This window comes from Neophocaena asiaeorientalis, unplaced genomic scaffold, assembly GCF_003031525.2.
Source record: "Neophocaena asiaeorientalis asiaeorientalis breed wild unplaced genomic scaffold, Neophocaena_asiaeorientalis_V1.1 scaffold204, whole genome shotgun sequence".
Classification (NCBI taxonomy): Eukaryota; Metazoa; Chordata; class Mammalia; order Artiodactyla; family Phocoenidae; genus Neophocaena; species Neophocaena asiaeorientalis.
Genome location: NW_020173922.1, coordinates 10,845,332 through 10,872,875, shown reverse-complemented (window position 1 = coordinate 10,872,875; position 27,544 = coordinate 10,845,332). Strand labels below are relative to the sequence as shown.

At 36.5% G+C, this 27,544-nt stretch overlaps 2 protein-coding genes across 6 annotated transcripts in view; one reads left to right on the top strand and one right to left on the bottom strand.

The window, feature by feature from the left end:
• The first annotated feature begins 2,667 nt into the window (after positions 1-2,667).
• Positions 2,668-3,939, top strand: GPR151 (G protein-coupled receptor 151). Its single transcript, XM_024752196.1, has one exon. The coding sequence runs from the start codon at positions 2,668-2,670 to the stop codon at positions 3,937-3,939; it is 1,272 nt and encodes a 423-aa protein (XP_024607964.1).
• Positions 3,940-7,309: 3,370 nt separating this feature from the next.
• The window catches only part of TCERG1 (transcription elongation regulator 1), a 60,132-nt gene continuing 39,897 nt past the window's right edge, over positions 7,310-27,544 (bottom strand). For 2 of the 5 annotated variants that reach the window (XM_024752305.1, XM_024752307.1), the window contains 8 exons: positions 23,031-23,149; positions 18,665-18,815; positions 14,364-14,528; positions 13,920-14,102; positions 11,772-11,951; positions 10,997-11,080; positions 9,587-9,687; positions 7,310-8,389 (listed from right to left, as the gene is read on the bottom strand). In XM_024752305.1, the coding sequence (XP_024608073.1) occupies positions 8,188-8,389; positions 9,587-9,687; positions 10,997-11,080; positions 11,772-11,951; positions 13,920-14,102; positions 14,364-14,528; positions 18,665-18,815; positions 23,031-23,149 (1,185 nt within the window). In that variant the 3' untranslated portion in view covers positions 7,310-8,187. Of the gene's footprint in view, positions 8,390-8,671; positions 8,766-9,586; positions 9,688-10,996; positions 11,081-11,771; positions 11,952-13,919; positions 14,103-14,363; positions 14,529-18,664; positions 18,816-23,030; positions 23,150-27,544 lie in introns of all 5 variants that reach the window. The other 3 variants (XM_024752309.1, XM_024752308.1, XR_003004081.1) reach the window with 2 other exon arrangements.

Sequence of the window (27,544 nt, the reverse complement as noted above, 5' to 3'; positions counted from 1 at the left end):
CTGGCTTCTTTCCACTGGCATAGTATTTGTGAGGTTCCTCCATGTTGTAGTATTTATTCCTTTATATTGCTAAATAGTAGTCCGTTGTATGAATACATCCGTTTCTTTATCCATTCACCAACTGGTGGATAGTTGAGTTCTTTCCAGCATTTTGGGGTGAGGGTAAGGGGTTGTTTCCAGTTTTCATCCCAAACACTCTGAGTCTTTTTTCTGTATTGTACTTCTCCATCCACCTCACCTGTATCATTTTTCCCCAGGATCCCTTCTATCAAATAAGAAAGAGGCAACTCCCCAAAATAAATAAAAATAAGGAAACCTAACAAATGTCCACCACGCATATAATTTAATCCTGTATTTTAGATGAATATGCTATCAAGAAAGATCAAAATAACTTGAATTCATAATGTAAATAAGAAAAATTCATATGATGTAATTCTTTTAGGTTGGCTAAGTTACACTTATCGTTTAAATGGAAATGATGTTAAAACAAAGAGCAGATACAAGCTACATATTACATTTGTCAAATATCTAGATGCACAAGTGCTGATATATCAAAAGACAAACAGAAACTTGGATTGGTTAATGAGGGTTGCCAAAGGAGAGAATTTCTTTTTGCTACAAGCACATAGTCTCATTTTGATTTTTATATCTAATGATAATCCAGGAAGAAAACTCAAAAATGCATTTCCAATTCTCAAATGGTTCAGAAAACAATACGTATGTTTATGTGTGTATAAATATGCAAGTGTGTGTGTGTGTGTGTGTGTGTGTAAACTGTTAATAATTAGAAAATCAGAATGAAGTGTATAGGATAATTCTTTGTACTATTCTTGCTTTTTTTCCCCTATAAGTTTGCAATTATTTCAAAACAAAAAGTTAGAATCAAACTTTCATGCTGTTAAAACCTCCTTGAATCATTTAGCTTTTTGTCTTCTGTATCTTCAGGAGACTTGAGCATGCCAAGTTTATAAGCCCTAATGTAAAGTAGTATTTGTTTTCTGGTCCTGAACTCATCTCTTCCACATACATCAGGTAGGACTGGCTCTGCTGTAGCCTGTAATTCACAAAACATTCATTTGCTCTAAGTAGTACTCAACGTGTTTCTCTGCATACTGTCCCCCCTCACCGTTTGCCTTCCTAGAAGATGGTGTGGGCCTCTTCACCCTCAAAAGGGGTCCTATTGAGGCTTAAGGATATTTCATTGTCCACAGCACTAACTGGGGCTTACCGTGAATTGCTGGGACAAGACATTACCCCCGTTTACTGTTTCATAGATAGAGCTACTTCCTACAGGGAAAGGGAAAGAAAACAGAAAAGGTAACCCAGCACCACGGACAGCTTTCCTAATATTCACTACGTTTTTATTGAGTCAATACTTATTTGTTGAGTTCCGGGTCTTTGGGGAGATTTTAAATGTAATCCTTAGTTTCCAGAGAAAAACTGGTGAAAGCAGTTAGAACCAGAGCTCAGTCGTCAGACTCTGAGCTCAGCACACTTTCCATTATATGACACTAAGCATTTCTGATTCAGCACAGAGTAGGACACAAATCCTTTCAATTCCACAAACCCTTTTCCCTGAACAATTCCAGCTCCTCTGACCTCCTCCAGAGTATCCTTCCACTGCCCATTATAAAATTTCAAGACTGGTTCTAGAATCATTTTATCCAAGAAGTTTTTCTTTTCCCAACTTTAAAATGTCATTTTCTTTAAAATCTCATAAATGTCTTCTGCATAGAAATTATTTTCCTTTTATTTCACTTGTCAGTAAATCCTTTAGGAATTCTCTCTGAAAAGAAGCCTAATTCATCATTTGGTTGCTTTAATCACCATCACTTGTTTAAAAGTCTTATTAGTATGTAAACTCGTTCTAACGCAATGCTCCGAAATACCTCTAAGAAATTCGCTATAGACTAAACTTAGAGTCATCCATAATTAGATTTTAATAGGACTTCTCACCAGCAGCTTTTTTTCATTATCTAGCTCTGTGTGTTTGATTTCAGCCAGCCGTTGACGGGGCTGAAGTGGTGGTGAGGGTTTGGTAAAAGAAGAGGAAGCTCATCCCTGCAGAGGGGAGGGGAAAAGCAGTGTTGGTTCTTCCTTTAAAAGTGTGGTTCCCCCAACCCGCATCATCATCATCCCCTGGGAACTTGTTAGAAATGCACATTTTAGGGCCCTCCCCCAGACCCGCTGGATCAAGCCACGCAGGTGATTCTAATACGTGCCTGAGTGCAAAGGACTTGGTTATTCAGATGCGGTGTTTGCTGTATTACGGACGGAGGTCTAGCTTTAGAAACAGCTAGTTGAAAATAATTGCCTTAACTGGCTCTAGTGACCCCCCAGGAACATAACTCACTTACATGTATGTTCTCCTCATTTATCATTGATGGGTATATTGGGGAGTTTTTTACTCCAAAGAGCTGACAATCTGATATTAGACTTGCTAATGAGCAGCAACCATGCTCTCCTGCTGCTTGTCACTCAGTGCAGGCAAGAGCTAGCACACACAGCAGAGAAGAGTCAAACTTCTTCCACAGCCTGCTCTCAGGAAATAAGCAAGAGGAGGGTCCAGAGGTGTCAGTTGACACTGACGATGACGTATTTACTTCCTACACAAAAGAGCCAAGGCAGAAAGACAAATAGAAGCTAACTTCAGCAAGTAGAAGCTGGATGGAAAGGGGTATGCTGACAGCTGCCTTGGCAGACTCCAACTCCAGCACCATGAACGGGTCCTTTGCTCACCTCCACTTTGCCGGTGGGTACCTGCCCTCTGACTCCAAGGACTGGAGGACCATAGTCCCAGCTCTCTTGGTGGCTGTCTGCCTGGTGGGCTTCGTGGGGAATCTGTGTGTGATTGGCATCCTCCTCCACAGTGCTTGGAAAGGAAAGCCATCCATGATCCACTCCCTGATTCTGAATCTCAGCCTGGCTGATCTCTCTCTCCTGATGTTTTCTGCACCTGTGCGAGCTACAGCATACTCCAAAGGTGTTTGGGATCTAGGCTGGTTTGTCTGCAAGTCCTCTGACTGGTTCATCCACACATGCATGGCAGCCAAGAGCCTGACAATCGTTGCAGTGGCCAAAGTATGCTTCATGTATGCTTGTGACCCAGCCAAGCAAGAAAATATCCACAACTGCACCATCTGGTCAGTGCTGGCAGCCATCTGGGCTGTGGCCAGCCTGCTACCCCTGCCAGAATGGTTCTTTAGCACCACCAGGCATCACGCAGGTGTGGAAATGTGCCTCATGGATGTACCCGCTATGGCCGAAGAGTTCATGTCAACGTTTGGTAAGCTCTACCCTCTCCTGGTATTTTGCTTTCCGTTACTCTTTGCCGGCTTTTATTTCTGGAGAGCTTATGGCCAATGTCAGAAACGAGGAACTAAGTCTCAAAATCTTCGAAGCCAGATGCACTCAAAGCAACTCACAGTGATGTTGCTGAGCATTGCCATCACCTCCGCTATTCTGTGGCTCCCTGAATGGATAGCGTGGCTGTGGATGTGGCATCTGAAGGCCGGAGGCCCGGCCCCACCGCAAGGTTTTATAGCCCTGTCTCAAGTCCTAATGTTTTCCATCTCTTCAGCAAATCCTCTCATTTTTCTAGTGATGTCAGAGGAGTTCAAGGAAGGCTTAAAAGGCTTATGGAAATGGATGATAACCAAAAAACATCCAACTGCTTCAGAGTCTCAGGAAACACCCGCTGGTAACTCACAGGTCCTTCGTGACAATGTTCCATCTCCAGAATCCCCATCATCCATACCAGAGAGAGAGAAAACTGGCTCTCCCTCATCCAGCAAAGAGAAGGCTGAGAAGGCAGAGATTCCCATTCTCCCTGAAGTAGAGCAGTTTTGGCATGAGAGAGACACAGTCCCTTGTGTACAGGACAATGACCCTATCCCCTGGGAACACGAAGATCAAGAGACAGGAGATGGTGATAAATAGTTTCAAAGCAAAACAAATTGCGATTACTGTTATTTATTTGTAATGCTGCTAATCAGTATTGTTGACTTTGCCGTAAGAAACATAATAAAATTACCATTAGGAATTACAAAAATGCTTCGCAGTCTGCATTTCCAAAATGTGCAATTTGGTAAGTAGGACACCGTATTAGAATAACTATGTTATAACCTGGTTATCCAAAGAACTGTGTTGTTTGAAGATGCTTCTGTCACAAGTGATTAGAAAGGCCAGCTGTTTTGTCACTTGTCCACAATGGCTGTTTTACTGGGTAGTCCTTAGGACCAGCCATGTACTGGCTGGAGTGCAGCTTATCTGTCAAAGTTTCAATCTCTTTACGTTTAGTTTCTTCCTGAACCTGCTAACTCTAACTTCACCTATCGAACCTTATTGCACATAACCAGAGCTCAAAATCTACTTCTACTTGAGATTTTTAACACATAAATTTTAATGAGTTATCTTCATTTGCTTAAGAAATATTCATTTACTTGATGAAAATCCATACAGAATTTCCATGACTGAAGGTTGAAGAATAAGGAACATCACCTTATTCCAATTCTGCACTAATTTCAAACCATGGCTTATTTTGGCTAAGTTTAAGTAAATTCAGACTTTGCCTTATACTAAAATCTGCTTCACTGATCTTTTTAAAGCACCTCTGTGAGTCTTCAGTTTCTAAGTCTGGGGATTTTAGCAGCCTATCATGATATTCTATATTCTGATTTTGAGAAAGAACTTAAAAAACACCCTTAATTCTCTTCCCAATTAACTCCTCTTCCAAAGAGTAGCATGAGACAATCTTCTACAAGCTGAAATCAGTGTTTCTCCCCAAATCTTCTTTCTCTCAAGATAAACTATAAGCTATGTTATGGTTAACCATACCATTATGGTTAATGATAAAGGTATTAATTGGTGAATGTAACCCTCAAATATAAAGATGGTCATCTTTTTTGTTGAATGAGCATTAAACATAGCCCTAACACTGAACATGAACCGTGCCCAACTTTTAAAATACCTCAGGGTTTTTAAGTTACAAAGACTATCAAGAGTAACCCAAGGTGGGGTGGGGGTAGGGAGTGGGGGAGAAGAGAGAGAGGAAGAAAGGGAGGGAGGAAGAGAGAAAGAGTTAGCATGGAAAAGAGAAAATTCAATGGACATAAGACAGAGAATCTGGCTAATAGAAAACAAGGCAATGCAGAAAAAGCAATAAAATTAAATTCTGTGTTCCAAAACGTATTACCAGTATAATTTGAATAACAAGCAATAACTGTTCAATTTACAGCATGGTAAAGCATACCCCATAAAGCAATGATGATGATAACATTTCTTCCCCTATTAAATATAATAAAGACATTTATCCATGATTCTTGGTTACTCTAATGGAATTCTGGGATATTTTTCACTGAGGGGTTCTCTCTGGAAAAAAAAACAAAAAAACTGCATTTAGGGCAAGCAGTGGAGGAAATATAAAAATATGCTGTGGATGGAATTTTTTTTATGTACAGTCTGTGGGTTTTTTGGTTTATTCTTTATAAATGGTCATGATTTGCTTTTTTAACACAGAAGGTTAAGGATTTTTGCCTTGGTTCATAACGTATTTCATTTTAAGGCTCACAAGAGCACATACAGTTAATCCAAGTACCTAAAATACTGTCTTGTGAGACAATAGTTATATAATTGGATTACCTTTAAAACTGTGATGAACTATTTGAATTAAAGATTTCTATGTTCATTATCTATAGTAAATGCAGGATGTAAGCTTTCACTGTGTGACATTTTAACTTGTAAACAAATAAAAACAATTATGTTTTACTTCAGATAGTTTTGGAGACTTAAAGCTGTCTTTGTTTTGAATGCTGCTTTCGAAATCATCATTGCACAAGGGGGCTTTACAGGGAGGTCAGACCTTAACACTTGCACAGGTATCAGCGCACCAACGAACCATGTATTTTTAAAGAGCTTGCTGATAAGCTCCAGATCAAAATGAAGATATTGAAACACAATGTAATTACAATGACCCTGTCATTAAGAACCTAATAGGGGGTAGGGGGGATAAATTAGGAGTTTGGGATTAATATACACACACTACTGTATATAAAACAGATAAACAACAAGGGCCTACTGTATAGCACAGGAAACTATACTCAATATCTTATAAGGTTAAATAAGGGAAAAGAACCTGAAAAAGTATATACATATGTATAACTGAATCACTCTGCTGTAACCTGAAACTAACATGACACTGTAAATCAACTATACTTCAATTAAAAAAAAAAGAACCTAATATACAAAGTCCTCACTCCCTTTAAGAAATCTGCATAGAAAAGTTTGATTTACACCTTACGTGAAACATTAATTCCAAATACTTTAAAGCAAAAGTAGGAAATTAAAATAGGTATCACCAAACCATTTTCTTCACACTTTTCTATGGTGAGAAATGGAACATAGTGAGTATGCAAACAATATATGTGGAATTCAGAATAACAAAATAAAGCATTCTAGAAACTTCACCTTTGTAGGACAGTCCTATTCTATAATAGTTGTGTTCCTTTGGGCACGCATTTTGTTTCACTTCTGACAAGCTTCAAAATCACTCAATGGATTTATTTTTAAAAAATCCTGTTAATTACCAATTTTATAGGTTAGACTTTAGTCAGATAACCCACTCCAGGTTTCTACATATAGAACTCACATCATTTCTGTGGTGCTTCATCATATATTTAAGCTAAGCACTAAGTCACAGAGATGTGACTGTATTTTTGTATGTGTGTGATGCATGTCTGGGTCTGTATGCATACAACAAATACAAATACCGTTGTCGCTTTTTTTAGGTTTTGTTGCAATCACAGCAGGTGTGAGGTAACAGGGAAAACAATTTATCCTGTTTACATATTTTTCTTAAACATTTTATTTATGTGGTAACTCAAACTAGAAATCTATGAAGGAATGAAATAGAGGGATCTTTTTAAACTGGGGAGGTAAAGCTAGAAAGAGCAATTGGGAATCAAAGGTAAGTTTCACGGTATGATGTGCATGACACATTGAAAGGAGCCCAAAAAGGCATTCATCATCAATATGTTAATATAAAAGACAAAAACAAGAAAACAGACAGACAGAAATCAGCACCTTCTTGCTATGAAGCAGTAAGATACTGCTGGGAGACTGAGCACCAGAATGGTTCTTCAAACTCCTTCCCTTTTATGATGCAGGCAACTTATTATATTCAAGCCTTTTAAAATGATGAGATTTTCAAAATTTAAACTTTCTTTGTGCCAAATTACATTTGCTGCTGCTTTTAAGAACAGGTTTAAAAGAAGTATTTATAAATTATATAACAATAATCATATACAATCCATGTATATAAAAAGGGTTGGTTTATTGTAGTTCAAATACATAAACTGAACATTCAAACATCTTAAAATTAAACTTTAGAAACAAAAATTTAACATTCAAATAGGAGTACAGTTTACAGGGAACACCCAAGAAAGGTAATTTGTTGTCTAATCCAGAATATTGATAAAGATCACTTAATGGTGAATAAAATGTTTTTAACCAGCAGTCCTAGTCTGGTCAACATGTTAGTTATGACCGTGGTTCCATACCTGAGAAGAAATTACTAAATAAATCTTCTCTTAGGCTAAACAACAAGACTTGGCCTATAATTCAAAGGGGATAATCAAAGCACATAAGTGAACAAATAAAACTAAAGTGTTCTTTAGAGACAAAGGTAAAAGTATGTCCATTTTAATAATCTTAGCCTCTGGAAGATAAGAATTCAATTTTCAGTGTTTTGTCTTTTACCCGCTTTAAAAAACAAAATCAAAACAAAACAAACCCCAACTTAGGTTTTTTTGGAGTCTGTGGTATCTGCATCTTGCAAGTTCAAACCACAAATGCTCTTACGTCTTGCATGTATTATAACACTGCTAGAAAGAACGTCACCAAAAGTCACTGACTTCCACACCTCATAAAAGGATAATTTTTTAGCTTCAAGATTTTAGATTTACTAGAGACAGCCTATATTTGAGTATGCAAGTCAGTCATGCCACACAAAGAAAAGCATAAATATTTCCAAAGTGTTCTCTGTTCAGAAACTGTTCACGGATGCTTCTCCTTCTGTTCATCAGATGGTTTTGCAATAGTTTGACTAATGCACATACATGTAAAAACCTGAAAATTGGCTCATGCAAGCGTTTTGAATTAACAGACACCCCTGTGGAAGAGTATTCAGAATTATTTTGTTGATCGTCTTGTGGGCTCTGATGCTGTGGGAGGTGGGGGTGGACCCCGGCGATCCAGGTCATCCACATATGCCACAATCAGTTTGCGCCTCTCCTCTGGCACACAGTCTAGTACTAGATACCGTTTGTCATTCTGCAAAATTTTTTCTACATCTTTCAGGTGCTGATCAGATTCCTGGATTAGCTTTTTGGATCTGAAATAAGAAAAGAAGTCCAAGAATTACTGACTGCTGTTCATAGGTCTTTCAGAAATGAGCTGGAAATGTCCATCTAGTTCCTAATTGTGTTTCCATTTTTTTTTTTTTTTTTTTTTTTTTTTAAGAAAAATTCACTGCAGTGGTCACCTTTGTAAGTCGCCTCAGCAAAGACTCCAAGGAGTGAAAGGGCCTCAGAAACTGAATTACCCTCCCACCCCTACTGGTGGTCCCTCCAGATCAGGGCTGAGGGTGGGTGGGTAAATCTTGCCCGTGCTGTACCTGTTCTGTGGATGAACAGAGGACTTCAGTCTGCGGGGCTGCCAATCCCAGCATCTTTCACAAGCTTTCACTTTCACATCTTTCACTAAATTAACTATAAAAATGTAGAAAGAAGTCTTACTTCACATCTAATTTAAAAGCCCAAGCTGATGCAAAACATTAAGGATCCTGACCAAAAAATCCAATCACAAAATACCTAAAAACCACACCCTCAGCACTATCTATCCTCCCGTGCACATACCCTTCATTAAGATATTTCAAATTTTTCTCTTAAAAGAAGAAAAGCTGGAGCATGAAACAAAAATGGTTTCCTGCATACTGATTGCTAAGCAATGTAAAATTGTTCTCCCGATGACAACTTGCTGGGGGTGGGGAACTACTGGGTATGTTACAGAGAAAATTTGTTTTAAAGCTCTGATTTTATAATTTAAAGTTTTAATTTAAAAGTATCCAGCAAACTGCTTTCCTCTGAGAAAAAATGTTTTTGCTGAGCTCAAATAAGATGATTTCAAGCTTTAGAATGAACACTGAATAGTCTTCAGAGGAGGCAAAGATAACTGATAGTGAAAGTTTTTTTTTTTAAGTCTCTTCATGAAATACAATTCTTATAATATTTGGAAATATTTCTAAAAAAGCAGTGAAGTGAAAACAAAAGTATGTTTAAAAACTGGATGGGTGGGTAACACAAAATAAGAATTAACATCTGGGCCCTTTCTTTGAAAAAAAAGAGAAAAAAGAAAGAAAAAAGGTAAGGGTAGATATGGGCTGTATTCAATCTTTGATAAAGTTGCCTTCTTCTTATTCCTAAAAATTAATAATGTCAACATGTGTGTGAATGCAAAGTATGCTTTGGCCATCAGAGTAAGGACTAGTAAAGACAATGACTGCTGATATGAAACATTTCACTGCACACACCTATATGTTATAAATTTGGTCTCTTTCAAAAGCGTCCTGAAGTCAGCTTTGGCTGTGATGTATTTGTCTCTGATGTATTCTTCAAACTCTCTTTGTTTTTTCTGCAAAAAGACAATAAGATTAGGGGGGAAATTTCTACTAATTCCAAAATTAGTATCAATTATTTATTAAACAAGTAACCTGTAAGTCACGACATAAAATAATTCAAAAGAGAAAGGAAATAAGGTATGTTTTATCCATGTAACATTCATTAAAAAGGAAAATCTGCAGTGTACATTTTTAAGGGAAAAAGCAAGAATGAGAAACCATATAATATATTAGTAGTAGCTAAAACTTCAGGGCTTGCTATGTGCTACACTGTGCTGAGGGTTTTATAAGATATCTCCTTTACCCTTCATAACAACCTCAAGGGGTAGACACTCTTAAAAATAAGGAAATTAAGGGTTAAATGTGCATTCCTAAAGACTGTATTTATATCTTCAAGCACAAAAATAATGTGGCATAATTTATAAGATAATGCGCAGAACTTTTAAAGTTCAACTGAGCGTTTAGCTCAGTAAGGGAGCTTGGTAAGGGAATAGCAAAGTATAAACTCTGAGCTTTAAAAAAAAAAAAGACCTTATTATCAATTCTAAAAATCAGAAAAGTTAGAGACTGAGACTGGTTCTCTCAGCTATCCGTCTACCACTCTTTTCCAACCACGTATATTTTGTGGTCCACACATCTAAAATTCCACCTAATGGAGTAGGAGGGGGAAGAATATTAGATCATGGGCTATTTGGACTCTAGACCTAGAGAAACCAACCAGGACAGAATGATGGGAAGAAGGAACATATGAAGGCTGAGGGACAAAATGGACTGGAATAAGCTACACTTTCCTTGACATCATTCACTATTTCAGACCCTTGGTGAGTTCCTCTCCTACACAGGAGCCAGAGTGCACCAGAAGAGAGCTCAGCTTCTACAAACCTCACACATCTGAGGTTCCCCTACTCCAAAGTCTCTGGAGCATATAAGAACTAGAAATCATGTTATGTTTTTCTGCTAGCGTGGCTGTAAGAGTCAAGCACTTTGATAGCCTGGTACCAACTGCCAGGCTGAATAATATCTATCTAGTGGGACCTGGCTATACAATAAATAAAAACTATAGCTTCATTAGTCTCTTAGAAGATCCCAAAACACAGGCTTAACCCCAAGGATTAAATTTTTAAAGTTCCTCTTGTGCTGTCTTGTTAATATACTGTACAAGAAAGAAAATATAAACTTGAAATTCAGATTTATTTCTCATACACTTAAAAGTTATTCCCTTAAAACCATCAACTTCATTTCAGTCAAGATATTAATGCTGCTGATTAAGCACCCAATTAATATTTATAAACTGAAAGTAAATCTCAGACAAAATTTTCTTACCCTGTCACTGGAGGAGAACTTAATGCACCGAGGATCTTCCTTAATGATTTTTTTTACTTCTTTCCACGTGGATGTTAAGGTAATCTTTGAAAGACAAGTGAATAAAAAACATAAATAGAACTCACTTTTATCGAGGGGATCAAACTGCAGCACATATGGTACATAACATTACACTGACCTGCAATCTCTTGTAATGCCCAAGCATAACTGGACTAAGTTAGGGACAGGGAAGCAGCTTTAATGCAATTTCTTTTTGTTGGCTTGCCACAAGAGTTATGTTCATGGCCATACTTTCAAGATGACCTAAGACAATCACGTGCAAACCCTGTATCTCCATGGGCAACATCGTAACTTCTGAAGAAACCATCACCAAAGAGAGATCAGATAAATAGGAGCAAAACCTGAACAAAGGGTACAAACTGCCAAACAAGAGGGCCACGGTACCAAATTGAAAATGGAGCAAAAGAAGGAATCTATTAACTCTATCATCAGGAAGCATCAATGATCACACACAGCTAAGGACATATGGAATTACTAAGGGAGCAGATATGAACTTAAAAACTGCAAAAGGAAGTAACTTCTGAACAGTGAAAGTACCATCAACATTTTATTTAAGCAAATGAACAAAAAAATCAGAGAAGAAAGTGTCATAAAACCCATGAACTCCAGTAATGGGTCTAAAGAGAATGACATTAAAAGTCATATCAATGTTTTACTTTGGGAATTATTAACAAAGATTCACCTAGATTAAAGTAGAAAAGTAAGAGCCGCTTACTGCAGAAGTTTCATCCAAAAGTTGCCTAAAGTGCTCCCTCTTCTTTTTGGTAAGTGCTTCTATGTGTTCATTAAAAAGCTTCTCTTTCTCCTCTCTTTCCAACAAGGATCCAGATTCCCAGCGGTGATCTTTCCGAAGAGTCCTCCGAGTATCAGACCAGGACACATCTGAAGAACGTACCTAAAAATAGAGAATGGTATCTATCACCAAACAGACTTACCTTTTCATTATTTCATCAATAAAAGACTCATTTATTTGGTTTAGGAACAATACACTTAATAAAAGAAGTTTCTGATGACTCCATCTTAGTCAAGCAGTCACTGAACATCTACTTCTTTAAGCCAGAAATCTCACCTCCCAGAGCTCACCTAAGTTATGTAGTATGGGTTTAGAGGTGGCAAGGATGAAGAGAAGATATCTCCCATCAACCTTGGTCCCTAAGAACTTTAAGTACCTAGGTACCTACTGAACATCTTACCAACTTCCGTTAGTAGTAGAAATGGATATAAATAAAAGAGGAAATATACCATCTCACAGCACAAGCAGCTCACCAGATAAAAAAATTTTTTCTTGAGTTCAATCTGGGACTTAACAACATTTATCAAGCACCTAAAACCATGTCAGGTGAACACTGAACTTGGCACTGGGAATACTAAATAAATAACACAGTTATGTCTTCCTTCAAAGGGCTTACTTTTTGTAGGGAAGATAAAGAACTGCACTAACATGTAATAAGTGCTGCAAAGGCATATGCTGAGCACAAGTTTGGTAAATGGCAACAGTGAGATCAAATCTGCCCAGATGGGTCACGATCAGCCTTACAGAGAGTTACTTGAGTGTGCTCCTCAAGAATGACAAAGTTTGCCACTGTGGTGGGAAATTTAAAAGCATTATAGGGCTTCCCTGGTGGCGCATTGTTTGAGAGTCTGCCTGCCAATGCAGGGAACACGGGTTCGTGCCCCGGTCTGGGAGGATCCCACATGCCACGGAGCGGCTGGGCCCGTGAGCCATGGCCGCTAAGCCTGCGCGTCCGGAGCCTGTGCTCCGCAATGGGAGAGGCCACAACAGTGAGAGGCCCGCGTACTGCAAAAAAAAATAATAATAATAAAAAAAATAAAAACACTATAGGTGGAGGGATTGGCATGTGTAATGATAGCATGCATTAAACTAAGTATGGTTCATTAAAGGTAAGTTCAGCAAGGCTACAGCTTAGGGGGCAAGAGAGGAAACCAGAGGATAAGGTAATATGAAGGTAGGGTGTCAAGGAATGAACAGTTTCTTATATTATGCTAAGGAGACTGAATTTGAAATGTAGGGAACTTCCAGAAGTAGGGAGGACCTTTACCTTCTTCAAGTAACAGGGAGAGTGACAAAATCATCAGATTTGCTTTTTACAAAGACTTCTGTGATTGCAATAAAGAGGATGAATTTGGGGGAAGCAGAGGCAGAGACAGAAAACAAGAAACAACTGTAATTGCCCAGAGAACAGAAAAAAGTCATTGAAAACAGATCAGCAGAAGCAAGGGAAGAAATCAGAAGAAGCAACAGGAGTGATGAGAAGAGCTTTCTTGAAAGAAAGAAAAGAAACGGTAGGAGAGACAGTGACGAAGAGAAGAGGAAAAAAACAAATAGAACAGCAGAGTGGTCTGGGGGCATTCGGTGTAGGGACAAAAAACCCTACCTACCTCAACAACCCTGGATAATACAGGAGGATTTTCAAAAAAAATCCCAGGGGTCAGTAAACCTCCAGTCCTACATTCCATACCGTCTACATGTACAATAACTGATCATCACAATGATGACCCAAATCATCTAAAGATGAACTCATGTTCAGCACACTTTATTACTATGACATGCAAGTGTGTGATGATTTAAGATGACTTCATCAAGGATAATTTTTTAAAAAGCTTTGAGACTAAAAGACTATGAATTTTTATACAAAACATCAAACCTCTGAAAATTTTAAATAACTAGGGTTTTCCTATTCTAATGGTGTTAATACCAAGTACTCAATTTTAAAATACTTCATAGGTAACTTACTAAATTATATCTGAGTCAATTTAAAGAATATTAAAATGTCCACTAATAAGGTAATGTAATAGATTTCTAACATCCAGTACTTCAGAGAAAAAAGCAAAAGAGTAATACCATATCAGACAGAAGAGCCTTGAAATTCTGGATAGCTTCTTCTCGTTTGTGCTGTTCTCTCTCTCGATCTATTTCTTTTGTTTGTTCTGAACGAGCCTTCTGCACCTCTCTTTCTCTTTCTCGGAGGCTTGCCTCAATGCGGGCCTGCCTTTCAAGCTCCTTTTCTTTTTCTGAGTCTAAATTCTGTAAAAGTGAAATTACATTAACCTTCTTACTGACTCCATCAAAATATGCCTCTACAGAATAACTAGTTGGCCAAATACAAAATTTCAAACCTAGTTTTTAACCAATATACCTAAATACTCATTTCAAAGTCAACTACTAGAGAGTATTAGGAATACCAACAAGAAAAATTCTAAACCCAAAGCAGTAGCAAATGGCTTTACACTGCAATTAAGAGTTTTACTATTCCATGGTTACTATATGAGTAAACACAATGGTTACCTTGGCTATTTTTTCAATGTACTGTTTGAAAAGGTCTTCTCTCATTGATGAACTATCCACTGCTTTGTAACGTGGATCACTTTCTACTTTGTCTTTTACTTTGCTCCATCGAGACTGACTGTCCAAGTGATGATTAGATAATAGTTCAAAGAAATCTGATTTTATCTGTATTTCAAAACAGGTGTGAGGTGGGAGGAAAACAATATGCCATAAGAAATTCCTCATATATAAATGTTTACAACTAGAAAAAAAGTTCACTTACCTTAAAGATGAGAATAACTTTTTTAATGCAGTTAGAGCAGAATTTTAGTAAAAAAGAATATCAGAATTGCTCTTTTATGAGAAATATAAAAATCAATACACATATAGGCTCTCATTTAAAATCTACCAAATTCAAAATAAATCATATCCTTCAATGAAATTATTCAAATATAGAAATAACTTTTTTAGGTTGTTTATAACTTCTGATCTCAGAACTGTCATGTTTTTATGAAGAATATGAATTTGCTGTAAGATTCAGGCTTATGAACTAATGGCAAAAATACTTTAACATCAAGATAGCAAGAATATTTTAAAAAGCAGATGAATAAAACTGTTTGTTAAAACTAACAGGGGAATTTAGAAACAGTTGAGCACAAAAAGCAAGTTTTATTCATTACAAATCTGAAACTATACTGTCAAATGTGTAAAAACAAACAAAAAATAAACTTTTATATTTTGGTTTTAAAAAAGCAATGTTTTTACCTTTATATATAAGAAAATTATAGAATTTCTATGGTCATAATTAGTCATTTCTAAAAAAAACACTATATTCAGATTTCCTGTGCTCTTTAGCCATTAAACATGTATGCCTTCACCAGAATATAAGTGTCAATGAAATTAACGTTCTTAACAAATCAAGTACCAAGTTAGTAACATTATACTAAAGGTATTAAATAATATTAACCTTTTAGTGTCAACGTATACAATACTTAGAACGTCTCTTCCAAATTGTTAAAACTGGAAAAATTTGTTAGAATTGTTAAAAATTTTACTTTAATAAGAGGAGAAAAGAATAAACAAGGCATTTGTTTTTATGCACTTTGAGGACCTCTTCTAAAATTCAGTCTCATTTAAATTATTATGTACTGCTACCAGGGAAGACACCCGAGGTAGCTAAAGTCATTTCAACAGAGGATTCTGACCAGGTCAAGAACCTCTCCTCCCCATAGGAATTAAACATGCTGCCTTCCTACCTGACCAAGGGAATGAGAAATTAGAAATGGAATCAGAATTTCTGTGTGGGCACAAAATAAATGAATCATTCCTTCTGCCTATTCCAACCCTCTCACTTCTCGCTGTAACCTCATTTCTCCTAATAGAGGATTAAAAGGGAGGTAGATGTCCTTTCTAGAAAACACTTGTAAGGTTATAAAAAACAGAGCTTCTGCATTAGAGAACTTTTTAAAATATGAGCTATTCAGCTGTGGATTTCTCCACTCACCTAACTTGGCTCTTGACTGTTAGGATTAATGAGAAATAACTCATAAGCCCAATATTTCTAGATGGCAATAAAGAAACTATACTTGAGGTAGCGATGTAACACAACTTTTCTGTTCATCTGTCTAACTTTGTATCTGACACAATGAACACCAAATTCCCAGATGCATGGGATAACTAGAAGGCAAAATTTACGTTAAATAAAACATGTAAGCTGCATCAAATAGGAATCTTTCTAAGCCATAAGAATTCACATTAACTTAAAAATATTTCAAACATTAGACATGAAGCCTATAAATAATTATCATATAGTTTAAAAAATATATGATGTATAAACAAAGTGAACTTTAAATAAAATTTAACTTCTTTCACTGTGGATATTACCATGACAGGCTACAAATGGCTTACTGAAGCTTTTTTTTTTTTTGAAGCTGCTTTTTATATGAGAAGAATTATTTAACAACTGCATAAATGTCAATTTCCATTAGCAACAATTCAAGGTCCTACTGTCCCTATTTTCTTCTCTCCAAAAATGGAAGTACCTTACCAACTAAGCTGTTTAGTTAAAAAGGGAGAAATAGTTTCCTCAGCCAAATGTACTGAAACAAAAATTGCTCAGCAGCTAATTCAAAAGAGAGGGAAGAGAGAAAAATGCCAACTTCATAAGAGGATTAACTCCATTATATGCAACTTCAAATCTGTTGTTCCAAAAAATAAATTATTTGAAACACAATTTAATAAAAATTGGTTATAATAATAATAATAAATTATAATCAAATAAACAAAAACTAGAGGGTAGCTACTTTGGTAAACAAAATAATCCAGTAAAACAGCTTTGGGGGCATTTTTTATAAAACTACCAGTGAAAAGCTACATGAAAATGATGATTGCACCCTTTAGCTCGAAAATGCCTACTAAAGGGAAAAAAGGATTTCACCAAAAGTCAATGCCCTTCACAGGTTTTTGACTCAGCAAGTAATTACCTTTAAATTTTTACTATTCGGCTATTGATTCAATTGTCTCAATGTTACAAAGGCCAGTTAGGAATCTTAAGAACAAAGAAACTCCAATATACCAGTTTATTATTCAATTACACACAGCTAAAATGCCATTTTTAAAAAACGTACTGCCAATATACTTCATAAGAATAAATACACAGTGAAAGTCATGAAATGATAAAACTTCACTAACCAGATACTTCTCAAAATGTAAGTATAAAAAGTACATTTAAACCTTTATAAAGATTTCTGCTTTCATAAGTTAGTAATTCATTTTGCATTCTTTAAACTGGCTGAGAAAGTTTTACTTTGGTAATTTCCTTTTTTTTCAATGTAATAGTACAAAGATAAACCTTTAATTTAGAGAATTCAAATTTTACAATCAAAAGAAAGTAAAGCTGAATATATTAAGTTCATTTAGATGCAATGTTTATTTAATTTCTTATTTGAATTAACACATCCTGGGCACAACTCTCATTACTTCATAAGGAAAAAGACTAAAAAAAATGTAATGTACCGGAACTGTGGGAGGCTAAAGTGACCACACAGAGAGATATCAATTCTTTCCTCACTAGAGAATCCCATAATACTTTGCACAGCAGTGATTGACAGCTGTCAGACCAAACTGATTGACAGGCCACACAGCACAAAACTGTAAAGTCTATCCACTTGTTATAAAACAGAATACATAAAATAATTACCAAAAAAAGTGTTCAGAAAAAGAACATTAGTTACAAATGCAAAGAGAAAAACATTCCATTTGTTTAAAAGCAATCATACAGTATCAATCGTTTATTTACTTGGTTTTCTTTAAAAAAAAAAAGGTTCTTACTAAAAGTCAAAAGTAGCAAACAATTCATTGACATGATTCTAATTCAACAGTCAAAATGTTTATGCAGAACTCAACCGTGCACATTTCCTCTGAGAAGCATAATCATTTACCAAAGACAGTCAACAGTGAAATAATTCTCGAAAAATCTACCTTGAAGCATAATAAATCAGATAATCAGGAAATTTCAGTTATTTCTGACAAAAGTTATTTCACCTAATACTGTTGCTATTTTCAATGAAAGAGGCTTCCTCCCAATAAGAGTGGTGTTACTTCCATAACAACATTTCTTAATAAGAATCTGTAATATTTTAACTTTCTAGAATAAGAGGCAATTTTAAATGTCAAGAATGATAAAGCTTCAGAGGTTCTTTTTCTCTATTCACAAAGCACACAGGGTCACTAAGGAGACTGGCTGCATGTTTTGATGGTTTACGCACCACTGGTGCCACCTCCCTACCAGTCTGCCTCCTCAGTGGTGAGCTCCTCTCCACTCCTGACACCACTATCAAATGACATTTGGAATTCATTAATCTTTAATAGCTGACCTTTAATTCTGATAAGCAATAATTCATATGTAAGCTATGTTTACTAAAAGATTAGAAAGTCACCAAAATGCTATTTTTTAGAGGGCAAAAAATATAAAGAAGCTTTTTGAAAAACTTAAATGTTACTACCTATAAAGAACCTTGAAATCTTAGCAGGCAGGCACCAGTGAATAGATAGGCCTAATAACCACTTCTGGGTTTATTGGGCATCCTAGTATTAATAAAATTTAAAGAAAACCTATGCAGCTTAGCGACACTACTAAAATGTATGCATCATTGAAGTGAAGTGATAATATAAACAACTGTAAAAGTTAACTTAAAAAGCTAAACAATAAATGTGGGTCCTGTTATGTATGCCCATGAATGAGATTAGAAACGCAGCACCAGTTCAGTCCCTTCCCACTCACACTCCCATCAATCACACCACTGGAACTAAAACCATCTTACCTTCTCACCTCTGGTCTTCGAATCTTCTTTCTCTTTCTTCCTTGCAGCTGCCACAAATTCATTAAACAAGGCTTCTCGATCTTTCATCTTTTCAATTGCTTTGAATCTTGAATCTTTAGCATGCTTGGCTGCAAATTCACTAAAAGTAGCTCTGTAACAAAATGGCAAGTGTGCTAACTTTGGTAGAGCTTTTTCTACTTGTAGAAAGGTATAGCAGACGATACCATCTTCCCAGTAAGAATATGTGCCAACAAGACAATGAGTCCCAAATCTGCCTACAGAAAGGAGTGAAAGGGCTAAAGAGTGAAAATGTGGTTAGAGATCTGTATACTATCAGCATAGTGTTAGGGGGATAGACATCTGAGAGCAAAGAATTTGTGTACTTCAAGAGACTTAAAGGGTCCATCTATTTCCACCCTAAGATGAGGCTGAGTTCTTGCTTCCATCCATGGTGGAGTAACTCTTATTGAATTAGCTCTCCTTCCATAAGCAACTATAAATCCAGACAAAATATATGAGGCAATTGATTTCAAGCAGTGGACAACAGGTAGAGTAAGACTGAGGTAAGAAGCCCCGTGGCACTGTGCCTCAGGACAATTTCCCAAAATGCAAAGAGGTAGAGTCCAGGCAGAGTACAGTGGTCCCAATGAGCTAGAAGCAGCAGAGATCAGAGTTTCAGTGCTAAAATGGCAGAGGAATAAGCTATAGAAAAAGGGTACTACCCCAGAAGAATACCATTTCGAAATCCCTCATGAATAAGTAGATAGCCAAGGCCAAGCTATAAAACAGCAGAAAGACCACTCCCGGTACCAAACTGCTACATGCTTAAGAGCAAAAAAGAGATACCAGACACTGAGTAGTGCTGGAAAAAGAACAATATTAAGACAACAAAGCCCACAAAAGATCCACAAGGGAGACAAAGTCGGAAGTCTGACAAAAACTCCTTCCATTTTCTGAGATCCATACTAACAAAGCATAAACTCAAACCTAAACTTAAAGTGACTGGCCTGTAACTGGCCTGCTAAAATAAGAATACACACTCTTGAGAGAAAGATAACAGATTCAAGTCTCTACCTATTATCCACAATTTCCAATATTCAATTAAAAATCACTAAACATACAAAGAAACATGGGATCCATGTGGAAAAATATTTTTAAGCCAATAGAAATTATCCCAGGATGCCCAGATGTTGTTTTAGGTACAGACAAATCCTTTAAAATTATTATAATTGGGCTTCCCTGGTGGCGCAGTGGTTGAGAGTCCGCCTGCCGATGCAGGGGACGCAGGTTCGTGCCCCTGGTCCGGGAGGATCCCACATGCCGCGGAGCGGCTGGGCCCGTGAGCCACGGCCGCTGAGCCTGCGCATCCAGAGCCTGTGCTCCGCAACGGGAGAGGCCACAACAGTGAGAGGCCCGTGTACCACAAAAAAAAAAAAAACAAAAAAAAAACTATTATAATTATACTGGAAGAATTAAAAAATATGTTCAAAGACATGATCTTAATGGATGAACAATTAGGGAGTTCCAGCAGAGATATGGAAAATTAAGGTCTATGAGGGCTAATGAAACTAAGTATTAAAAAAGTTTCTTCATGAATAAAAGGCATTTATAATGCTTTCATATATTTCACCTTACATAATAAGAATTCACTCTTATAATAAACACTCCCATATTTAGCACATTTTTAGAGGTGAAGAATAAAGCTTACTTTCCCCTATAAAACTACTTATCTCAATTCAAAAATAAAACACCTCCGCTTAGGTATTAACACAAAGATTAAATTACTACTTTAATTATCAAGAAAAAACTGGCTGGTTAACTTTAGAATTTAGAGTTTAAAACATCAACTGAAGAATAGGCGTACTACTCACTGCTAACATTTGCTATTTTTAAGCTTTGCTAACCAAAGCCAGATTCTAACAATCTTTTTATATGCAACTGGTATTACTCAAAATATCTAACTTCATTAATTCAATGTTTTTAACAAAAGGATACATTGCAAAACTGGGTATGTAACCACACATATACATACAATGGATATGTAACCATAATAAAATTATATGGTAAAATAAAAATGCATACCCCAGAAAAGGGATAATATGTACTCCATTAAATCTATTTTCTTTTCATGATAAATTAAGTATACCTTGCTTTATAATTTTAAGACAAAAAAGTAATTATTACTATGATTAAATAAACTTTTTAAAATGTAAAATCAATGTATAAAAGTGAGAATTCAATTATTTTATACATATTTATATTATTTAGAATAGGTTAAAAAAATATGTAAAATATATCTATTTTTTACCAGAAGAGACTAAAATGAAGTTTTAGCATTAGATTCCCATACCGATGTTTTCATATGACTCATCTTTTAATTCCAAAAATGCTATTTTATAACAGACAAGGTAGAGAATCTTTTGCAGGAAAAAAATGAGGTGGATAGTTGGTTGGTGGTAGAGGATGGGAAAGAGTATAGTGACTCGCAGTTGACCATAGGAGGTACACCTGAAATTTCCATTAAAAAAGAAAAATGACATAGAAGAAACAGGCACTAAAGTTAGGTAATTCTCCCCAGCCATTCCTTCCCTTGGAATAAACTCCAGTGCTTTATATCTATGAACTGTACTGAAGAACAGTTAGTGGTCTTTTCCCAATTCAAAGTAGGTCTATGGACGGTATTTTCTCAACTTTAAGTTTTTCCTCTGTTTTCTACTACTTACTAAAATTGGTCCTAATCTCTATGCTAGTATTAAAATGCATCAACTTAGCAATACAGCACAATGCCCCAAGTGCTAAGACTTCCAGTTATGTGCCTGATGGTTTTACTTTCTGAAGTAACCTGCATAGTAAAGATCACTTCAACAATTCTATCTGCCCCAAAAGAGTATCAGTAGGGTACTGTGATACAGCAAGACTTAATTTGTCAAATCCACAAAAGAGAAATCTCATTGGAGTCTCAATTATTCCCAGACCCATAAAGGGTTTTTATAGATATATTTTGCTGAATCATTTGAAAATAACCTGTAGACATCATGAGACTCCATCTATAAACATTTCAGCATACATCTCCTGAGGCTAAATCCTTTTTCTTCCATAACCACAATATCCAAGAAAATTGCTAATCTCTAATATTATATAATACCAATTCATGTTCCAATTTCCTCAACTGCCTTCCAAAATGTCTTTTATAACCCAGTCACAATTGCATTGACCCATGAACTTACCCTTTTGATTAAGAAAAAGCCTAAGACCCCCTGGAAAGTCTGAAACTCTGTTAACCTCTGAAGAATATTACATTCTTTATGGTCACAAATACTCAGCTTGCTTATATGAAATCTGTATTAATAACACCATTAAGTTTCCCTTCATTTTTCAAATATACACTTTTGAAAAAGTGTACCAAATACACTTTTCCAAACAACAATACTCTTCCCTGTCTCCACTGACAAAAATAACTGTTTAAACAAGATAAACTTTTATAAAAAGTGCCATTTAACCCAGAGACTCCATGATTCTACCCCATAGTTTTAGAGATTCTCCATGTTCTTGTATATTCAAAGCAACTTAATATCTCTACAAGAAAGTGATTCTCCCTGTCTTGACTATTCTGTGTAATACTGGAACCTAGCTGAAATCCCACATTCACTCAGGGAAGTTACCTAATTTGCATATATCTTACTTTCCTTATCTGTAAAATAGGTAGGATATGAGCACCTAAATCACACTGGTTGTTTTGAAGACTGAATGAGATAATATACACACACATATGCATGTACTTTAACTGCATATATGTGTAAGTTCATACATCTATCTAAAATATCCAATAACTGATGCCATTATTATTATAATGCTAAGCACATAAGTTTAAAATGTCTCCTTTTCTTTAGCCCTTTACATATATTCAATATATATTAACAATTAAATGAAAATGTCAGACAATAATCTAGACACTTTGAAATTTTTGAAATGAAAGGTCCTTCACCACTTCAATTCAATCAAAATAATGTTCCCACTCTGCAATTCATTATATGTAAAACTTAAAGAAGACAGGGACAGGTTTTTAATCATTTACCAGTTTCCAGAGAAGGAAACTTATTCTCAGAGGGAAGCTTTTAAAACAAAGGTACCCTTTCTTGAAAACCATGCCTCACAGAGCACCAGGGATTCCCTCCAAAGAACGAAGATTCTTAGAAAGGCAGAAACCAATAATGAAACAAGAAGTTTTTCATGTCCAGAAGTCCAAAAGATGTGTGTGTGTGTGTGTGTGTGTGTGTGCGTGTGTATACACACACATATATATATTCAACTGATCTAGGAGAAAATATATACATACTTCAATATTTGATAGTAATAAACCATATACCTTGGATTAAATTTTGCTTCTTCCATCATTTTTTTGAAATCTTCCTTGGCTTGCATTATTTTGTTTTTCTTTTCCCTGCGTTCTTCCTCTGCCCTGGTCTTTACATACTGATCAAATACCTATTACAAAAATAAACCAATTTGACAAGTTAGTCTTTCATATAGGTAATCTAAATACCAAAGTGTAGAATCTTTGCTTCTCTTTTTTTTTTGCGGTATGCGGGCCTCTCACCGCTGTGGCCCCTCCCGCTGCAGAGCACAGGCTCCAGACACGCAGGCTCAGTGGCCATGGGCCACGGGCCCAGCCGCTCCACGGCATGTGGGATCCTCCCGGACCGGGACACGAACCCGCGCCCCCTGCATCGGCAGGCAGATTCCCAACCACTGCGCCGCCAGGGAAGCCCCCGCTTCTCTTTAAGACATAATTATTTTCACCCAAAATGTAATCTTGCTTTACACATATTCTATATATTTTTTCCCACTTAATAATGTATAGTCAAGATGATGAACTTTTGAAGTCACAAACCAATAAGAACAGAGAAATGTGGAAAAAAGAAATAGCAACTCTGGAAGCTGAAAAGCACATGGAGAGGTGATAAAGGATTTGGCAGACACAAGAAAGCTGGCCCTAAACCAGCAGTCAAGAAAACAAAGTAACCAATTTTGTAAATTAGAGAATCCTCAAACAGCTCCAGAATTGATAGCACCAGATACCCATGAAGTGAGGATAGGGTAATGCTACAATAAAGCTTTTTAAGAAGCAGTTTAACCACTAGATCCTCGTTGTCAACTTTATGTATCTGGGGCACTGACACTCCTGAAACTCAGTAAGGCAAGGGGTTATTCTCTAGAGTAAGGGTTACCAAATTGCAATCTGCTAGCCAAATCTGGCCTGTTGCCTCTTTCTTTACAGCACAAGAATAGTTTTGATATTTTTATATGGTTGGGGAAAGTAAGAGAAAACTTCATGATACACGAAAATTAAATGAAATTTAAATTTCAGTGTCCATAAAGCTTTATTTGAACACAGTCATGCTCATTCCTTTACATAAATCTGTGGGTCTTCTCACACTACAACAGTAGAGTTACACAAGCATGATGGAGACCACGTGGCCCACAAAACCTAAAATATTTATTATCTAACCCTTTATGTTAAAAATTTGCTGACCCTTGTTCTAAAAGGCAAAACACTCTCTCTGGTCTGGGGTAACATAAATTAAGAATGAGGCGTACCAGATTGAGAAAACAGGGAATTAAGCAGTTACTTACCACATACCAAGACACAGTTCTTTCAGAACCAATGCAGCAAGAGCAAGGAGACTAAAAGTCCTTATCCAGGATCTAACCAGCCTAAAAATTACGTGCTCTGCAGGATCGCAACAAACCAGCCTAAATCACCTTACAGCGGGGCGGCTGGGTGGGGGGGGGAGGTTTCAACCTCAGCACTTTTGACATTTTGGACCAGATCATGTTCAGCAGCATCGCTGGCCAAAAGATGCCAGCAGCACTCCCTCAGTTGTGACAAACAAAAATGTCCCCTAGGGCAAAAATACCCTGGTTGAGAACCACTGTTCTACAGTAAAGCCAACAATCATGAGAGCCCACCCAGATGCTAAGAGTGCCCATATAGCATCTTAGTGCCTTGTTCTTAATCATCAGCAGTTAGGGTCCACAAAGACATCTAAGGATACTCTCCAACATGAAAAAAAGAGACCAAGACAGAAAAACCTTAGGGGAAAGAGAGACTATACAGGAAAATGAAAAATAAGAAAAAAATCCTAAACTATATCATAAAATTAAGACATTGCAACCATGAAACAAGAAAACTCAACAAAAAAAGAACTCCTAAAGCATGACAAAGAAAATAAAAAATCTACCTGAAGGGTTATTAGACAACAAAGTTGAGAAAATCATCCAGAAAGTTTTTTAAAAAGACAGAGATAGAAAACAAGAGAGGAATGATACGAAACTCTGAGGACCAGCCCAGAGCACAAATGCTCTGGCCCAGAATGGAAAAATAAAGCAGCTGGAAGGAAATCAAAAAAGCAATGCAAGAAAATCTAAGAACTGAAAGATAAAAGTTTCTACATTGGAAGGGCCACCAAGTGCCTAGCACAAAGGGCCCTTCCATCAGCCATACACAATCACCATGAAATTTCAGAACACTGAAGACTAAGAGAAGATCCTACATGTTACAGAAAAAATAAGAAGGTCCACATACAAGGGAACAAGTAATAAACAGAAGTTCCAAAAATAACAGTGAAAACTATATGCAGAGCAATGCCTTCAAAATCCTGAAGGAACAAGATTTCCAACTTCAAATTCCTTAGCAAGTCAAACAATTCCAAATAAGGGTACAATAAAAGTGTTTTCAAATATATAAGGCCTCAAAAATTTATTTCCCATGCACATTCTCTCAGGAAGCTACTACAGAGATAGAATGCATTAGAAGAGAGTAAACCAAGAAAGAAACGACATACAATGCAGGAGACAGGTAAACTTCCCCCTCCACAAAAAAAGAGATGAAGGAAATCCCCAGGATGATGATCAAGAGCTGTCATCCTCAAAAATGACAGCTGTACATCAGGTGTTGAGGGCAACCAGTCCAGACTGAAGAAAGTCAGAAGGCTCTGAAAGAAATGTCTTCTGGAAGATAAAACACTCTAATATTTTTCCAAACATATCTTAAAGAACTCTGTGGCTCCTTAAAAATGTGCATGCACGTGTTGGAAAAAGGTAAAACAGAAAAAGATTTTTTTTTTTAATACTTAAGACCTTGGGTTCGATCCCTGATCAGGGAACTAGATCCCACACGCATGCCACAACTAAGGAGCCTCCCTGCCACAACAAAGACCCAGCGCAACCAAACAAATAAATAAATAAATACTTAAACACTTAAGACCTCTTTCCAGGTAAGTTCATATATATCCACAAATCTTTAAAAGCTATATAGAAATATATACAATTATCTCAGCAGTCCCCTGCTAGGCATGTAGGTCATTTTCAAAACCTTCTAAATATAGCACTGTAGTAGCTCATGAAAGTACCTGCAGGCTAACAGAAGTGGGGAAGAGTGTTGTTTCCAACCCCTCTCCTATCTCAGTATATACTTCTTACTTGTAAAAGTACTAAATTATAAATAAAAGCCAAGTGAATTTATATTAAGTTTCCTTTCAGAAGCTGGAAAAAACTTCATATCCTCTCCTCTAGGATATCCCACACCAAGGTTAGGATTCACTCTCTGAGATGAACATCTCATAGAAAATTAGAAATTCTGGTATGCTTCCAAGTTTCTCCTAATTATTTGTGCCATGCCTCCCAATACAATCGGCTTTACATTCCCTCATTCCTTACACTCCAGTTTTAAAAAAAGATTTCTACTCAAAAAGTATGAGAACCTTTGAGTTTTTATTTAAAACAGAATAATGCTTGATACTTTTTCTCTTTTTAACTGTAACTCTATTAAGGAGTTAATAATACCACCAGCTTATAAAATGCCTTCAAAATTAAAAAAGAATTTTAGTTCTCAATATGCACTTGTAATTTAACTCAGAAACTGCAACATTCGGTGCCATGAAGAGTAAAAGTCATAAAAGTTTTAAAGTTAAGTCTTCAGGGATATTCAGGTTAAAGCACTGTTCCAGGTACCACATACAGAGCAATCAGCAAAACAAAGTTCCTGCCCTCTGTGGTAGGAAAAGACAGATGGTTAAGATAATTTTAGATAGAATTCTGAGTGCTACAAAGAAAGTAAAGAAGGCAAAGAGACAGGTTAATCAGAAGGCACCTGGTCAAGTATCTGAATGTAATGATTTAGTCAGCTATGCAAACACCTAGGGGAAGAACATTCCAGGAAAAGGGACTAATAAGTACCAGAATATGCCTGTATTGGCCAAGGCATATCAAGGCCAGCGTGGCTAGAATAAATGAACATAAAAAAAGAGGCTTGAGAAGTATGCAGACATGAGTGTATGTAGAATCTTATAGGTCACGAAAAAAAGTTTCAATTTTATCCTAAATGAAATAGTATGCAATGCACATTTTTTAAGCAAGGGAACAGTGCCTTAACTTGTCAAACTTTAAAATTAGTCTGGCTGCTGTGTGGAAAAAGAACTTGACTACAGAGGAGAGCAAGAATGGAAGGAGGCAAGGAGATCAATTAGGGGCCACACAGATGACCATGGTACCTTGAATTAGGGTATAGCAAGGGAAATGGTAAATAAGAGGTAAATAAATGGTAAATAATTTAGAAAAGGTTTTGGAGGTAGATTTTGCTGATAAGACTTGAAATGCACAGTGGGGAAAAGTAAAGAATCAAGCTAATTTATAGGTTTTGATAGGGCCATCAACTGAGGTGAAAATGAGACCATCACACACAAATAGTTTAAAATAAAAAAGACTACAGTGCATGAAACACAGATGCAAATACATATTGAAAGTCATGTCTTCCTATTATGAATCTAAAATACATGTTTGGTACACTATAAATTTCATCTCTTCATAAAATGTCTATGA